General features: G+C 33.6%; 1 protein-coding gene across 1 annotated transcript; it reads right to left on the bottom strand.

The window, feature by feature from the left end:
• Positions 1–3323: 3323 nt before the first annotated feature.
• LOC101675720 (arylacetamide deacetylase) lies at positions 3324–18443 on the bottom strand. Its single transcript, XM_045088122.1, is given in 5 exon segments — positions 3324–3362; positions 3364–3566; positions 3569–3881; positions 17486–17538; positions 18329–18443. Coding segments are annotated over 5 exon segments (723 nt in total).
• Positions 18444–19271: the final 828 nt, after the last annotated feature.

The following is a 19271-nucleotide window of genomic DNA, read 5'->3' as shown; positions in this document are numbered from 1 at the left end:
CCATGTTGCTGGTTGTTTACCTGCATAGATTTTGAAATCCCCAACTATAATATGAAGTAGTCATCACTACAGTCTGCTATCATGATACAAGAGGATAGAGGGAGACAGAATACTCTGGCAGCAGCAATGATCAAGGAAGACATTTACCACACATTCAGCTATTATGGTATGATTAATGTGGGAAGAAGAATAGTGGAGCATGGTCCTCAACTAAGTACTACATCTCTGATGAAAGTTAATGGGAGGCACAGATAAAGGATTCAGGATGTTGCTTGTGATGATCCATGAGTTCCAGAAAACACAGTGGAAAGATAGTAGAAATTGGGAAAACATTGGGAAAAGGACAGTATTCGGGACAGGGGATGACTAATAGAAATTAAGGTGAGGAATGAGGGTGATTGGAAATGACAACTGATGTAGGGAGGGGTAAAGAGCAATTAAAAGAGCCATCCTGGAAACTAGTTTCCAGCTGCTAGTTTCCAGGATCCAAGAAGCCATTATTCACCCTATTTTATGGCATAAAAACCAAAGTAGGAATCTGGAAGGACTTTCATACCAGAAATTTAATTTGTAGGAAATAACAGAATTCCTTTGTTGCTGTTCCTTTGTTAGGTTATTGCTCCCTACGATTACATCCTCAGGCAGGAATTCTGGGAAAACACAGTACAATTAATCCCAATTTGCTGATTATTATTTATGTAGTTTGAATAAGGTATATTGTGTCATAACTCATGTCCATGTCTAAATGCATCCTATAATTCCAAGTTGAAACTATGATCCCACCTAGTAATTAACATAGATTATTTTTATTGATGGGAAAGTGGCTTAAATAAGATGAAAGAGTGAGACATGGGCACCTGGGTGGCACAGTGGATTAAGCCTCTGCCATCAGCTCAGGTCATGATCTCAGGGTCCTGGAATAGAGTCTCATATCTCTGCTTGGCAGGGAGCCTGCTTCCTCTTCTCTCTCTCTCTGCCTGCCTCTCTGCCTACTTGTAATCTCTCTGTCAAATAAATAAATAAAGTCTTTAAAAAAATTAAAAAAGAGTGAGACAATGAGACACAAGTAAAAAAGAAAAAAGAAAGCCCTCTCCAACTGAACGTACAAATAACCCAGTGATGCTCCATTCAAAACCATGGGTATGACTCATTTGTACATCTATTTCCTATATTAAATGACCCCAAACATTTCTATTTTTCACACATAATTTCAACCATTTACTCCAATATAATTTGTGGCTTGCCAGTTGCCTATCCGTTTCTCATTTATGGTTTTACTTGTAACAATACTTTGTTCAAGATCATGTGCACTGGTTAAAAAATATGACTCCTCAAACAACCATGACAGTGTCCACATGAAATATAGTTTTGTAAAATGAGACGTAAAATGAGAAATATATTGGCAAGACTTCCAGGACTGCTATTGTTTTTCTTGAAAAAACAAAAACAAAAACAGAAATGAAAGTTTGTGGTTTTCCCATCCCACCACCAACACCTCTTTCTGCCTCATCATAGTTGAGCAGAAAGGTAAAGACTTGATTTCTGGTGGCTGTGAGAAGACACCATACTAGTCCCAGGCTGCATTCCTCAGTGCTTCCACAAAATTATCAAGGTTATATAACATATAGTCACTACAGTTTATCCCCCATGTTCTAGCTTATAGACTAAACGTTTGTGTCCTCCTAAATTTCATATGTTGAAGCCCTACCTTTCCATGTGGTGGCATTATGAGGTGGTACCTTTGGGAGATAATTAGGAATAGGTGAAGTTTATAAGGATAGAGCCTTCATGAATGAGATTAGTGCTCTGATAAGAGTCATGAGATGCTTGCCTCCCCTCCCTGCTTCCTGCCAAGTGAGGATACAATGAGAAGTTTGGGTCTGCAATCCAGAAGAGGACTCTCACCAGAACTTGATCATGCTGACAACAGGAGCCTCCAAAACATTAAGAAGTAAGTTTCTATTGTTTGTAAGTCACTCATTCTATGGTATTGTGTTATAGGAGCCCATGCTAAGACAGTTAAAAAACATAATTTAATTTCAGTTTTACTTTCACTATATATGACACAAGAACTTTTAAAGATTCAAATTTTCAAGTTGGTTTTAGTATTTCTTCCATATCATAAGCTTCATTCACCATTACTACATTGTGGAGTTGTGGTCTCCTACCTCAGTCTTCCTAATTTGTTGCAAGAATGGAGCTGCTTTTTCCCAAAGTGCCTAAATAATCTTTGGCATTAAATTTAGTATCTAGCACAGGAAAGGCCTTGTATTAAGAAGTGAATTCTGTGATGATAGACAAATGGCTTTATATTGAGGCAAATACTTTGACACACCGTTGGCACATCATTCATATTAATGCCTACAAAACAGCATTTCCTAAAGCTCTAAATCCACGCCAATTGAAGCTCTGGCATTTCACAAGCTAGATGTGTTTAAAACTTTCTTCTTAATAATAATAGCATAAGCAATTGAAAAACTAAGGCTGTGAATTCTAGCTATAAGAAATGAGTAACAGGAACAAGAAAAAGATATACGGAAAGTAGATATTTTTCTAACATACAGGAGTTAAGTAAACAACATTTAGGATAAGAAATAAATAATCCCAGGCACCTGGGTGGCTCAGTTGATTAAGCGACAACCTTTGGCTCAGGTCAGGATCCTGGAGTCCCACATCAGGGTCCCTGCTTGGCATGGAGTCTGCTTCTCCCTCTGACCCTCCCCCTTCTCATGCTCTGACTCTCTCTCACAATCTCTCACTCTCAAATAAATAAATAAAATCTTAAAAAAAAAAAAAGAAAAAGAAAAAGAAATAACCCCATGATTTAGGTTTTCTTTCTTTCTTTCTTTCTTTCTCTCATCTTCTCCCTTTTTTTTAACATTCAAATGACACCATTTAATCTTTATTCCAATGACATAATCAGAAATCTTCTAGACCAGATAGAACAACAGTATATATTAGCTTTTACCCTCATACCTCCTATGAAAGCTATTGTACAAAGTTAGCAACTACTACAAGAAAGATGAAATATAAATTATTTTTAATTTAAATTCAATTAATTAACATATAATGTATTATTAGTTTAGAGATAAAGGTCTTATATAACATATAAGACCTTATATAATATCCAGTGCTCATTACATTACATGCCCTCCTTAATGTCCAGTTACCCCCTGCTTTAAAAAACAAACAACATTATGACTATGAAGATTTAGAAAGTCACAGGTGATAAACATCAACCTAAACATAATCCTTTGATTCTTACTAGTTTGTTTCCTATTCTGAGGCTTATATATTTTTATGGACAACTCCTTAGATTTTTACTATATATTTTCACTTAGCCAATTCATATACTGATTTTTCTATTCTATATGCAATTTTAAATCCATAATAGGAAAATGCTCCATGGAATCCATCTTCAATGTGGCGATGGGTCACTGGAACTCCAGCATTCTTAAGTCGGGCGACATACATAATTCCATCATCTCTTAAGATATCATATTGACAGGTGATGACATAGGTCAATGGTACATTTCATAATTTATTGTCATCAGCCAACAAGGGGGCTCAGAACTACCATAAGTTAGACTGTTATGAACGTGTCCTTTCTAAAAATTCTCAGGGAGCAAAGAACTCCAATTAATAAGTTTGAACAGATGGCTTGATTCCACTGGTATATGTTGGTTGAAGAGCATAGCTTTTTCAAGTGATCTGACCATGGTAAAGTATTCACTCAACAACCTGACCGTCATTGATTTGGACAGAGTTGGAAAATGTGAACACTCCCGATATGATGGTAAATCCATATCAAGAGTCTGAAGGGCAGGATAAATTAAAGACTGGGTCTTGAGTTTGATCTTGACATCTGGATCATCTATGAACTGAAAATAATTTAAATGAATTGCTCAAATAGTAATTTTCATTTAAGAGATATTTTTTATTGAAAAACAATAGATTGATATTAAATAAATCCAGAATCTCAAAAAGATTATTAGAAACAAACAAAAAAAAATCTCAAAGAACTTTCTAATTTTGATATTATATTGAATTTTAGATATGTCTTTGCTTAAATTTTATGAATATAAACTGATCTGTGCTTCTTTCCTTGTGGATGGAGAAAGAGGTCATCTAATCCATGATTAAAAAGTAAAATATCAGGGTGCCTGGGTGGCTCAGTGGTTGAGTGACTGCCTTCAGCTCAGGTCATGATCCCGGACTTCCAGGATCGAGTCCCGCATCAGGCTCCCAGCTCCTTGGTGAGTCTGCTTCTCCCTCCGACCTTCTCCTCTCTTATGCTCTCTCTCACTCATTCTCTCTCAAATAAATAAATAAATAAAATCTTAAAAAAAAAAAAAGTAAAATATCTACCCTGACAACTAGGAATGACAATGAGAGGAAACATTTTTTTTGGAATAAAAAATTTAGGTATGTATATCATTATATCAATGGTCATTAACATTTAAAGAAAAGATCACATAACTAGGAATTCTAATTTGGCTCTGATACTAAACAGACAAATCCCAGGCAAAAGTCTAATTTATCTTAACATTCATGTTTTTTAAATATTCAAATTACATTAGTGCATTAACACAAATTTTTCTGTAAACTAATATGCATATATTTGGGGTATACTAGAAGTTTTTGGTTAATAGGATACACAACCGGAAATATTTGCAGACCAGGATTATTGAGCATTAGAGTTTAGCAGATGTTTTTATGTACATTTACTTGGTCTTGCAACATTGAAATGGCCTACTGTGTCTCATAGGTTAATTAACCTTTTTTTTTAACTTTTTTAAAATTTAAATTCAAATAATTAACATATAATGTATTATTTGTTTCAGGGATACAGGTCTGTGATTCATCAGTCTTACAAAATACCCAGTGCTCAATAACAGTGCTAATTAACTTCTCAAAGTGTGATCTCTGGACCCCTAATATCTGTATCACCTAAGGATTTATTAGAAATTCAAATTCTTGGGTCCTCACCCAGACTTACTAAGTCTGATGGGGAGGAATCAGCAATTTGTGTTTTAACAAGTTTCTCAGGTTATTCTCATGCATGCAAAAACTTGAGATCTGCTAGTATAGGTCACAAATAGTAATTATTATATACTATTAATATTAGCAATATAATAGTATTATATATTATTATATACTATTAATAATAGTAATTATTAAAGCCATATGAACTCTGATGGTTCTGAGTAAAGTATAATGTCTAAATTGAAGTCTATTTCTAAAAAACTTGTTTTTAAAAACTTAATGGATAAACAGAGCACTCTGGCATTTTTTTCCTTTGGTATACAGATGACATTTTACACACACACACACACACACACACATACACTAGCAAAAGTCAATGGCAGCACTGTTTGCTTATTTCATTGTATTTCAAGCACAGTTAGTACTTAGATCTAGATAGTAAAATAAAATATTTATAATTCCATTACCATATTGTTTTATGTAAAAATAATTGTTTTATGTTGGAAAAATGTATTGAATTTAAATAATCATTTCAGTGTTTTGTCTCGTGTAAGATTACCACATTCCATTTAGGTCAATACCTAGTATGAAGATAACTGTTTTCATTAGTGGAAGTATGGTAATATTTAAATAAGTAGCCAACAGGTGGCCAATTTTAGATTGAGTTAAGAAGGAATACAAAAATATTTTACATTTCACCAGTAAATTGAACTTGATAGGTAGCTAAAATCTTTAAACATATAGATTTTTTAAAAACTGTCTTTGTAGGTAAATATAATACATATGAGATCAAGTATAGAACTTCATAAAACAGAAATGTAAAATATAACTATGTTTAAGGGTTGGGAGTTTCCCATATACCCTGAATTGACCATACATCCTTCTTCCTCCCCAGTAGGACTGAATACCTCTCTTCCTCTTTATCCTTCATTCTATGGAATTCAATACCGTGTATTTCTTTAAAATTGTACCATTTCATCAATGTAGTTTATCTGGTTAAGGACGTTCCATCTATTCCTAAGGAACCAATACTGTTACTGTGATTTTTACTAAGTGCTTTCTCTGCATCTAGTAAGATGATATATGATTCTGCTTCCTTTATCTATTAATGTAGTGAAATTCACTTATTTTTATAAAATATGCTTTTCCTTGCATTATTAGCAACTTCGTCATGCTATATGTATGTGTGTGTGTGTATATATACACATACATACATGTATATATATGTGCATGTATATGTGTTATAGTATATATACATTTTTTTCCAATATTTTATTCATGACACTAATGCATTACTTTTCTGAGTATGATTGACCCATTGTTTTCCTTCCTGAGACTGTTCTTGTTAAATTGGTCATAAAGATCGTGCTTCTCTGAAAATAATTAAAGGGTGCACAATTTTTTTCCTATCCTCTGTAATATTTTGCATTTATTTCAAGTGATTTCTCTTTGATGTTTGATGTAAATTGCCGGCAAGATTTCTTACCAGGACTGTTCTTTGTTATTGATTTGATTCGTTTAATGGTTATAAAATTGCTCAGATTTTCATTTCCTCTGTGTCTGCTTTGCAAGTTACAAACTTTTTGGGAATTTTTCTATTCTATTTAAATATTATTAAATATTTTAACTTCAAAGTTTTTCAAGATATGTCCTTCAAAGACTACAATATTCATTCTTAACTTATCAAAGGCGAATTCTTTTTCATATCAAAGGATCTACAGTATTGTCCCTTTTTCAGTCCTGTTATTAATTGTTTATGCCTGGTTTTGTTCTTTTTCATTTGTATTTCCAGAGATTTAAAATTTTTATTTAGAACTTTCAAAGAATTAACAAATTAACTTTTTGCTTTTTGTTCATATTTACTGTAAGTCTGGTTTTGAACATCATAATTTCTGTTCTTTCCATCACTATTACTTCCTTCTATTTTTTTCTTGAGTTAGATGCTTATTTCAGCCTTTCTTACTTTCCAATCCATGCTTTTAAAGAAATAAAATAGCCTAAAAATATCATTTGAAATGTGAAGAACTTAATATTCTATTAATAATGGGTTATTATTAGGTGCCTAATGTATTTTTTATATTTCCATACAAAGAAGGCAATTTTCTTATTTGCCTTTTTCCTATTGATTTCCCAATCATTGAACTGTGGTTAAGAGTCCAACTGCATGATTTAAATTCTGTGATTTTTTTTGAGACTTGCTTTTTGGGACTAGTACTTTGTTGATTTTTTAAAATGATCATATGTATTTGCTTGTTTCCCTGTTTTTATACGTCCATTGAGTTAAATGTATTGATCATTATTTCTGTTCTCTATACCTTTATTATTATTCTTGCTTGCTTTCTTGATTACTGAAAGAAGTACTGTTAAATTCTCATTATGGTTTTGAACATGTGTATTTTCCCCTGGAGTTCTGTTAATATTTTCTTCATACATTTAAGGCCATGTTATTAAATCCACACAGATTTAGAGTTGTCATATTTTCCTGGTGGTTTAACCTTTTCTGTAATGATGTGATCTTCTTAACCTACCCACAATTCTTTTAGGTGTTATTTCAGGATATACATTTTCCATCCATTTATTTTCAAATTTTCTGCTTATCTGTGTTTCTAATCTGACAATCTTGATCCTACAACCAGATTATTTAGACCACTAGCATTTACTATAATTAATAAAATAGTTGATTTTGATCCAACTTATTTTGTGACTCCTCCTTTTTCTGTTTTCTCTATTTTTTACTTCTTTCAAATCGTTTAACTTTGTAATTATTCTATTTTTTTTCTTGTCACAGTTTATAAGTTATACCATATTTTTATTCTTTGAATGATTACCCTAAGAATTATAATGTGTATTTGCAACATCCCCAAAACAAATGAAATTATCAAAGGCCAATTCTAAGCCTTTATTTCTTCTTAGATAATAAAAAGAGCTTATAAGACTTAAAATCTGCCCTCCTCTCCACTCTTGAATTTATGGTTTGTTTTTCTTATACTTTAATTCTATATATCTTATTATTTTAAAGTATCCAAATTTAAGATTTTACCCACATCTTACCATATTACTGTTCTTTGCTTCTTCCAGTATCATAAACTTTTATCTACATTTTCATTCTGTCTGAATGATTTATTTAAACCACCTTTTAGTGTGTTCCATTTATAGCAGTTTTCTGGGTTTTGGTTTATCTGAACATGCCTTCATTTCTCCTTTATTTATAAGTAAAATTTTGTGCATCATAGGATTGGGTTGACTGTAAAAATTGCTACACTTTGATAGTATTCCACTTAGAAATTGCATTCTTGTTATTAAGAAGCTATTATTGTGACTTGCACTTCTATGAAGGTATTTTTTCCCAAGATTTCCTCTATTTCATTTTTTTATATTTAAAAAAAATGAGTAATCTCTACCCCCGTGTACTCACAACCCCAAGATTAAGAGTTGCATGCCTTACCAACTGAGACCATCAGGCACCCCTCTATTTCTTTTTGTGTCATTGGTTTTTTACACTTTCACCTTGCTGTGACTATATGTAGATTTCTCTCTAGCTATTTATTTTATTTTTAATCTTTTAAAAAAGTATGTTTAAGGTTCATGGAGCTTATTTTATCTGTATCTTGATATCTTTCATCAGTTCTGCAAAATTCCCTACTATTATATTTTTAAGTATTCCTTTGCCCATTCTTTCCTCTTTGCTTCTGGCATAACATTTAAAAGTCTTTTGGATTTTCTTATATTCTCTTTTGTATTTTCTATCTTTTTTGAGTTTTCCATGCTTCATTTTGCATAGTCATCCATGGGTCAGATGATCCATCTTTCAGCTTATAAATGATCTCTTCAGCTATGTAAAATCACTTCAACAATTCCTAAAGTTTTTTTTTATATTGATTTTTTAGTTTTAGAATTTTTGTTTGTTTTTCAAAACTATTTTTCTGCTGAAATTTGAAATCATGGTTGTGAATTAATTGAAGAAACTAGGATAATTATTTTATATTCTATGGTTAATAACTGCAGTATCTGAATCTTGTTAAGTGTCTTTCTATTGTCTGTTGATTTGCCTACTTTCCTTCATAGTTTCTTATTTACTTGTTTGTCTGGACATGTTTTATTCTGTGCTGGATACTGTTTTCAAAAATATTTTCAGGAAACATTTTAAGTCTATAAAGATACCATATTTTTCCAGGGAGGATTTTTATACATTTCTGTCAAGTATACTTGAATATCAACTATTCACACCAACTCATTTAAGTTCAGGTATGGGAGATTTCCCCATACCATCCAGGTGATGTGAAGCAAGGCTCCAAATGCACTTGAGGTTTGTTTTTTTTGTTTGTTTGTTTGGATTTTTTGCATCACGTTCACCCTGACAGTGAGATCATATCAATTTAGGACCTCACTTTAAAGGTCCCCATTTTTCATAGTTGTCCCCATTTTTGGAGGGTCCTGGAACTTGACTTCAACTGTCTAGTTCATCTTGCTGAACAGTTTTCTTTTGATTGGCATATACCATTAGAGCAGAGAGGACTTCAAGTACTAGGCTTATCTTTGTGTTTGTTTGTTATTTTGCATCCTTAAAAAATTTCTGGCTGAGAAACTTCATATTTTATTAGCATTTTAATGCTCTCCAGAATAGTGCAAGATATTTTAATAAGATTTTTAATAATTATGGCTCAGAATTCATTATTTCACCACTATAGAATCTAAACTCCATAACAGGAAGGGTTCTTTATGTTACACAGTAGAAAGAAATTGATGCTTGAAAAGATCAGGTGCCTTGCCCAAGGTCACAGATCTGGACATTTCTTTACCTCCCAAAATCAGTGTCTGCTGATATGCCCTTTGTACTGCCTCAACATGCCTTTCAGAGTGACAATGAGTGGACAATACAGAAGTTAATTTCTGGGAAGTAGCAGATATCTCTTCTGCAGTGTATTTATAACAAATCATAAAATTTATATCTTTCCTTTGGCTACAAATCATGAGAAGGTTATTCTGAAGGTACCAATAGCCAAAATTGATATACTTTAAAATATACATAAAAATGAATAATAAAATCAACATCAAATTTTGTTTGATTGCTTAATAAATTTGTTTGATTGCTTAATAAATAAAAAACAGTTTTACTCAATATTAGACTAAGTATGATTTTGTGTCATTTTAAAATGATAGCTAATAGATGCCCAGTTTTAGCTTAATGTCATAGAAATAGTGATGGCTGATTTCTGAAAACTATAGTTCCTTCTACAAGTAAACCTGCTAACATTTTTTTTTATCTATAGGCAAATTAGGAATTCTGATAACCAGTTTTCATTCAAGTCTTAGTATGCTCCATGAAGGATACTGAATAATCTGATTCTGTAGCTATGGTGACTGGTATCATTGATTGATTTTACAAATACCAGCCCTAATAAAATGAAAGAATGTGACACTTATATGACCATACTAATTATGTTTAAACCAATGATCTTTAAAGAGCATTTTATCATTTTATTAAAAAAAAATCTAGCAGAAGGTAGGAGAGCTGGGTGGCACAATCATTTAAGTGTGTGACTCTTGGTTGTGGCTCAGGTTGTGATCTCAGGATTGTGAACTCAGGATGGTGAGATCAAGTCCCACATCAGGCTCTGCACTCAGGGGAGAGTCTGCTTAAGAGTCTCTCTCCTTCTCCCTCTGTCCCTACATCCCACATGCCCTCTCTCTCTCTCAAATAAATAAATAAACATATTAAAAAAATCTGGCAGAAGGTAGGAATAAAAGCACTCAGAATATAAATGTTCCCTAACATTTATCTCTATGTATCCCTAATTTCTAACATATTAACACAATTGCTTTGATATGTTAATGTTTGAAATCAAATGATAATGAAAACACAACGGTTCAAAATCTGTGGGACACAACAAAGGCAGTCCTGAGAGGAAAATATATAGCAGTACAAGCCTTTCTCAAGAAACAAGAAAGGTCTCAAATACACAACCTAACTCTACACCTAAAGGAGCTGGAGAAAGAACAACAAAGAAAGCCCTAAACCCAGCAGGAGAAGAGAAATCATAAAGATTAGAGCAGAAATCAATGAAATAGAAACTAAAAAAACAATTATCATATGGTTTCACTTATTTGTGGAGCATAACAAATAGCTTGGAGGACATGGGGAGTTAGAGAGGAGAAGGAAGTTGGGGGAAATTGGAAGGGGAGGTGAATCATGAGAGACTATGGACTCTGAAAAACAATCTGAGGGGTTTGAAGTGGCAGGGGCGTGGGAGGTTGGGGTATCAGGTGGTGGGTAAAATAGAGGGCACGGATTGCATGGAGCACTGGGTGTGGTGAAAAAATAATGAATACTGTTATGCTGAAAATAAATAAATTTAATTAAAAAAAACAATAGAACAAATCAATAAAACTAGGAGCTGGTTCTTTGAAAGAATTAATAAAATTAACAAACCCCTGGCCAGACTTATCAAAAAGAAAAGAGAAAGGACCAAAATAAATAAAATCATGAATAAAAGAGGAGAGATCACAACCAACACCAAAGAAATAAAAACAATTATAAGAACATACTATGAGCAACTCTACGCCAACAAATTCCACAATCTGGAAGAAATGGATACATTTCTAGAGACATATAAACTACCACAACTGAACCAGGAAGAAATAGAAAACCTGAACAGACCCATAACCAGTAAGGAGATTGAAACAGTCATCAAAAATATCCAAACAAACAAAAGTTCAGGGCCAGATGGCTTCCCAGGGGAATTCTACCAAACATTTAAAGAAGAATTAACTCCTATTCTCCTGAAAGTGTTCCAAAAAATAGAAATGGAAGGAAAACTTCCAAACTCATTTTATGAGGCCAGCATCACCTTGATCCCAAAACCAGACAAAGATCCCATCAAAAAAGAGAATTACATATAAATTTTAGCATTATTTGTTCCATTTCTTTGAAAAAGATGGATGGTACTTTGATAGGAATTGCATTAAATGTGTAGATTGCTTTAGGTAGCATAGACATTTTCACAATATTTATTCTTCCAATCCAGGAGCATGGAACATTTTTCCATTTCTTTGTGTCTTCCTCAATTTCTTTCATGAGTACTTTATAGTTTTCTGAGTATAGATTCTGTGTCTCTTTGGTTAGGTTTTTTCCTAGGTATCTTATGGTTTTGGGTGCAATTGTAAATGGGATTGACTCCTTAATTTCTCTTTCTTCTGTCTTGCTGTTGGTGTAGAGAAATGCAACTGATTTCTGTGCATTGATTTTTTATCCTGACACTTTACTGAATTCCTGTACAAGTTCTAGCAGTTTTGGAGTGGAGTCTTTTGGGTTTTCCACATATAGTATCATATCATCTGCGAAGAGTGATAATTTGACTTCTTCTTTGCCGATTTGGATGCCTTTAATTTCCTTTTGTTGTCTGATTACTGAGGCTAGGACCTCTAGTACTATGTTGAATAGCAGTGGTGATAATGGACATCCCTGCCGTGTTCCTGACCTTAGCGGAAAAGCTTTCAGTTTTTCTCCATTGAGAATGATATTTGCGGTGGGTTTTTCATAGATGGCTTTGATGATATTGAGGTATGTGCCCTCTATCCCTACACTTTGAAGAATTTTGATCAGGAAGGGATGCTAAGACCTCGAATAGCCAAAGGGATATTGAAAAAGAAAGCCAACATTGGTGGCATCACAATTCCGGACTTCAAGCTCTATTACAAAGCTGTCATCATCAAGACAGCATGGTACTGGCACAAAAACAGACCCATAGATCAATGGAACTGAATAGAGAGCCCAGAAATAGACCCTCAACTCTACAGTCAAATAATCTTCGACAAAGCAAGAAAGAATGTCCAATGGAAAAAAGACAGCCTCTTCAATAAATGGTGCTGGGAAAATTGGACAGCCACATGCAGAAAAATGAAGCTGGACCATTTCCTTACACCACACACAAAAATAGACTCAAAATGGATGAAGGACCTCAATGTGAGAAAACAATCCATCAAAATCCTTGAGGAGAACACAGGCAGCAACCTCTTTGACCTCAACCGCAGCAACTTCTTCCTAGGAACATCGCCAAAGACAACAGAAGCAAGGGCAAAAATGAACTATTGGGATTTCATCAAGATCAAAAGCTTTTGCACAGCAAAGGATACAGTGAACAAAACCAAAAGACAACTGACAGAATGGGAGAAGATATTTGCAAACGACATATCAGATAAAGGGCTAGTATCCAAAATCTATAAAGAGCTTAGCAATCTCAACACCCAAAGAACAAATAATCAAATCAAGAAATGGGCTGAGGACGTGAACAGACATTTCTGCAAAGAAGACATCCAGATGGACAACAGACACATGAAAAAATGCTCCACATCACTCGGTATCAGGGAAATACAAATCAAAACCACAATGAGATACCACCTCACACCAGTCAGAATGTCTAAAATTAACAAGTCAAGAAATGACAGATTCTGGCGAGGATGTGGAGACAGGGGAACCCTCCTGCACTCTTGGTGGGAATGCAAGCTGGTGCAACCACTCTGAAAAACAGTGTGGAGGTTCCTCAAAAAACTGAAAATAGAGCTACCCTATGACCCAGCCATTGCACTACTGGGTATATATCCTAAAGATACAAACATGGTGCTCTGAAGGGGCATGTGTACCCAAATGTTTATAGCAGCAATGTCCACCATAGCCAAACTATGGAAAGAATCTAGATGTCCATCAACAGATGAATGGATAAAGAAGAGGTGGTATATATACACAATGGAATACTATGTAGCCATCAAAAGAAATGAAATCTTGTCATTTGCGACGACGTGGATGGAACTAGAGGGTATTATGCTAAGCGAAATAAGTCAATCGGAGAAAGACAACTATCATATGATCTGCCTGATATGAGGGAGTGGAGATGCAATGTGGGGGGTTTGGGGGGTAGGAAAAGAAAAAAATGAAAGAAGGTGGGATTGGGAGGGAGACAAACCATACAAGACTCAATCTCAAAAAACAGACTGAGGGTTACTGGGAGGAGGGGGGACGGGAGAGGGTAGTGGGGATATGGACATTGGGGAGGGTATGTGCTATGATGAGTGCTGTGAAATGTGTAAACCTGGCGATTCACAGTCCTGTACCCCTGGGGATAAAAATAGGTTATATGTTTATTTTAAAAATAAATTAATTAATTAAAAAAATAAATGTGCAAGAATTGAGAATCTGTTGAAAAAAAAAAAAAGAGCAAACTGCAAATGCTTAGTCCCTGCCTGACAGGGTTTGGGAGATCAATTATTCTAACTATGAGTATGCTCCATGTCTTCTCCATATTCTGGGTATACCCCCCACACAGACAGCTCCACCTATGCTGACCATGCTCCCAACCCCTGGATGTCCCCTAACTGCTCCTCTCTGCAATTACCCAAAGGGTGGAGACTCCTACGTGCAGCAGACCGTCTTCTGTCCTCTTTATTTCTACATTATTTTTACAGAGTGTTAAATAATATCCTCCATGTTTCTGCTAGGTATGATTTTTGTACAAGCACTCCAACCAATTAACAAAAATGTTTAAAGAAACTGCATAAATATCAGGACTGCTAATTTTAAATGTTAACATAGAAATGTAATAGTCAGATCAGAAGCATTTATTTACTTCATTTGAACAAATTTAAAATTTAAAATTTCTACACCCTATGACATAAAGTAGGTGTCACAGGGGCACCTGTGTGGCTCAGGTCATGATCCCAGATTCCCAGGATCGAGTCCCTTATCGGGCTCCCAGCTCCACGGGGAGTTTGTTTCTCCCTCTGATCTTCTCCCCTCTCAAGCTCTCTCTAACTGTCTCTCTCTCAAATAAATAAATACAATCTTTAAACAAAAAGTAGGTATCATAGAAGTAATTGTATCTAAATATGCTAATTTAGTTTGCCCTCTAGTTTAAATCAAAGTTAAGTACAGAAAATATAAGGTCCTCTTTAAAAACATATATCACTGGACTCAAATAGTTTATCTTCAAAGAATGAGACTGGTTATTTCAAATTAATATTTTTTAAATTATAGAAAATGGTCTATGTCATATAAGTTAAAAATAAGAATTAAGTTACAAAAATAGTAATTGTAACATGTGTAAACAATACTAAGAATAAAATTTTGTAATATGATTTTATAATCTCACAAACTTTTGGATCCTACTAGGAAGTGTAATAAATACATAACAAAAGACCAAGTGTGTTAAAAATAATGTCCAAAGTCCCTGGACTCTGAATTGAATTACAATGTTTTTACAGTTTCTTTAATTGTCTTTCCTTTAGTGAACTGTGATGAATTAGAGCAATAGCTTAGTGGATACAAACCCTATACCCAAAAGGGAATTTTTAATGTAAATTTGAAATATCAAATAATAAAGAGGGAAAATTCCAAGCAATTCTGGAGTTTATATCCCTAAATTTATAGACAAAATTATTTCTTGTATCTTAATCTGTCATACAAAGATCTATCCCCTAAAGGAAAAATCATAAAATTGAATTTCTGAGCATTACCTAGGCGATTGGCTGCACCCAAGTTAGGGTTTTGTATAGGAAATGTAGGTATTTGGCAATTTGGAAACTAAAATGATTATTGTTCCTCAATATGTTCACCCTTTACAGGCCAACCAGTGCATCTCTGAAGTCACAGTAGTGAAAAGAAGTAAGCTGGGCCAAGTGTAAGCAAAGAACAGAGATGATAAAATCAGTATTTTTTTTTTTTTTAATTTTTTATTTTTTATAAACATATATTTTTATCCCCAGGGGTACAGGTCTGTGAATCACCAGGTTTACACACTTCACAGCACTCACCAAATCACATACCCTCCCCAATGTCCATAATCCCACCCCCTTCTCCAAAACCCCCTCCCCCCAGCAACCCTCAGTTTGTTGTGAGATTATTTTTTTTAAAAATGACCTCAAACCTAGGAAGCTTCAGACTGTGATGAGCACTGAGTGTTATACACAACTAATGAATTGTTGAACACTACATCAAAAATTAGTGATGTACTATATGTTGGCTAATCGAACATAATGATTTAAAAAAAACAATTTTTACATATTCTAAAAAAAAATTATCTCAATGCAACTAAGGTAAACCTTACATTCTGCTATTGCGTTGGAAAACACTTCTCACAAATGGTTATAATCCCAAACCCAGGATGGGTCTGATAGTGTTATGTTATTGGACTATAATGTTATTTCTTACCAAGACTAGATGCAACCCTCTAGTCCTTTCAAAGTAATGCTGAGCAATCTATTAGAGTTGGCATTTTGGTTAATTATATTTGATATTTTCTATTCTAGGAGATAATGCTCCTCTACAAATTGACAGGCTATTCCAAGACTTCTATTTATCTTCATCATTGAATTAACAAAAGTGTAAATTACTGTTCTTTCTCTTATGGTCAAATTGATCAACAAAGCACAAAATAGGACCCGATGGCATTAAATTCAAGCAGGAGGCTTTTGGGTTTTTTCATTTTGGGGGAGGGAAGGAGGACTGGCAAAAAACTGGCTTCTTCATAAATGTATGATGGATTTTACAGAAGTTTGGAAAGATGACATATTATAAGGTTATCTGATGTATTTAGTAAATAAATTCTTTTTTTTTTTGGTGAGACTCATTCTTGAGAGTATAAATATATATGTATAAATTGTAGTAATTTTGTGACTTAGCACAAAAACTGAAAGAAAAATAATATATTGACCCACCTCTATTCCTCAGGACATTCTCATAATAGTTTGTCCAGGAAAACCCATTCAGTCAAATAGAAATAATACAAAAGTTGATATATGATATTCATGCAATGTTCTAGGAACTATAAGAAAAATAATAACAGTTTCCAACACAGGAAATAAATGAAGAAAACAAATTAGAAACAAGTTACTGTAAAATGGGTGAAATATATTACACAATTATTATAGAATGGATTTCAAAAATAACACAACAAATATCTCAAAGGAGAAATACATATATTCATGGAAGATAAGACAGATATTTGGAGTTGATCACTACTCAAAAGGAAGGAGTGACCGAAAACTGGTACTGGTAGAAATTAGAAAAGGAATATTAAATAAAAGAGAAATAATTTCAAAAATAAACAGCAAATTCAAAGAAACCCAAGGTATTGTATATGATAGAAATGAGAAAAAACAAAAGGAATGAAAAATTCAGAAAAGATTAAAAGGTACTAGGAGAGAAGTGACATCATCTTAGAGATATACAAAGAGGACCATATGTGTATTTCAATATGTATATGTAAGTACATATACACATATAATCAATCTAAATAATAAAAGAAAACAAAACTATGAATAAAAATATTTTATCTTCTAAATTTTTTCCAAAATAAATATTTTAAACATATTTCAAGAATTATTTACAAAAAATAAGACTTGAAGCTATATTCCAGTGAAACTGACCCAAATCCAACAACAACATATGTGCTAATAAAATTACTACAAATGATCAAATCACTAATAAGAAATTGAAAATAAGACATACATTGAACTTATTCGGAGCTACATTCAAATCCAGAGGAGACCTAAAAAAAACACCTTAAAAATGCAAGGAAAGAGATAATGAGTTTAATATCTAGACTAACTGTCCTTGAATTACTGTTATTTTATTTTTTGTTTTATTTTATTCTGTTTTATGCCATAGAAGGCAACTTACTACAGAGATGTTTAAAGGAGATAAAAAAATGGTATTAATTTCACATAATGAACCTTGTTAGAAAAGAAGCACAGGTTTTTGAGAGACAATGGGGACACAGTGAGACAGCCAGACAACCAGCTGCCCCATCACCTCAGTAGTTTACCCTTTTACAACTGGAAATTGGGTGCATCCAGTTTCCCTTGGCTTTTTACCAGCTGACTTGTTTAAAAATATTTCAACATGAATGCATTTTCAAATCTGAGTTCAAGATTATTGCAAAGAATTCTGTAATTCATCACTGTGTTGTTCAATCTTACAATCTCTGAAGTTCTTGCTTTAAAAAAGAAAAAAAAGTGCTTCATTGTGGCAACATTCATGCCATGAAACTCAGAAGAAGACTTTTTATTTGTCTTCCTGCCTTTTAATATTTAAAAGATTCTGTTTTATTTTGTAATATTTAAAATTAAAGCTACTTGACTACTTCCTCCATACTCAATCTGTTAGGGGTCTGCATTAAGGAATAGTTAAAATATTTTTTTTAAAAAAAGGTTTTAACATCTGCAAGCAAATTTTAAGAACAAAATTTCAAAGACAGTAGAAACTTTTAAAATAACAATAATACAAAAATTATATTCTCCTGATCAAAATATTAAATATTCAGAGTCAATACAACTCTACCAGTTTTCATACATGTGGTCACACGCAGTAGTTTCCAAGGCTCTTCAATATTATCTGGGAGAGATATATAAATATAGTATGCGACAAAGACCCCCACCATCAGAAGAAAAAGAATCTTTCTTCCCATAATGCTTCCTTCTGCTCTTTTGACTGGGCAACACACTAAGTACAATTTCAGCTGCTGAAACCTATACCCAGGTTTTGGCACCATCACAGAGTATTATCTAACTTCCTGAACACAGATTTTACTCCTCAGTCTGTCATTTCATTGGCTGTCCAGAAACAATTAAACTCAGTAAAAGTACAGAGAGCTAGGGGCGCCTGGGTGGCTCAGTGGTTAAAGCCTCTGCCTTTGGCTCAGGTCATGATCCCAGGGTCCTGGGATAGAACCTCACATCGGGCTCTCTGCTCAGCAGGGAGCCTGCCTCCTCCTCTCTCTGTCTGCCTCTCTGCCTACTTGTCATCTGTCAAATAAATAAAAATCTTAAAAAAAAAAAAGTACCGAGAGCTTTATTGTCTCCAAATTTTGTCATAACCAACAGCCTTATTTTGTTGCCAGGCAGTCTGTGAACAAACATTTTTTGTGCATTTACTAGGTTAAGAATACTTTAACTGTTAAAGAAAAGGCCACAATAAAATACAGAAACTCAGTATATGCTTCAAATAAAATCTCAGTGCCAGAGAACAAACAAATATTTTAAGAGTATTGAGAGCTTTTATAAAGTAAGATAGATATGGTCGTATATATTTTATATTACTTTTATTATCTTGTTACGATTGAACCTATCCATGATCAATTATTTTAAAATTATATAATAATCATGGAGAGAACAGTTTTTGCATGCTCATTCTGATCCAAGAAAGTGTACTAAAACAAGGAAATCTTATTTAATTCCAACGTATTATGGTCTCATGAGAGAGAGAGAATCTCAGGCAGAGGAAAGTTCAGAAGCTG

The sequence above is a fragment of the Mustela putorius genome, unplaced genomic scaffold, assembly GCF_011764305.1.
Source record: "Mustela putorius furo isolate JIRA1106 unplaced genomic scaffold, ASM1176430v1.1 tig00003834_pilon_pilon_pilon, whole genome shotgun sequence".
NCBI lineage: Eukaryota > Metazoa > Chordata > Mammalia > Carnivora > Mustelidae > Mustela > Mustela putorius.
Note: the sequence above shows the minus strand (reverse complement) of the source record. Positions and strands in the feature narration are given on the sequence as shown.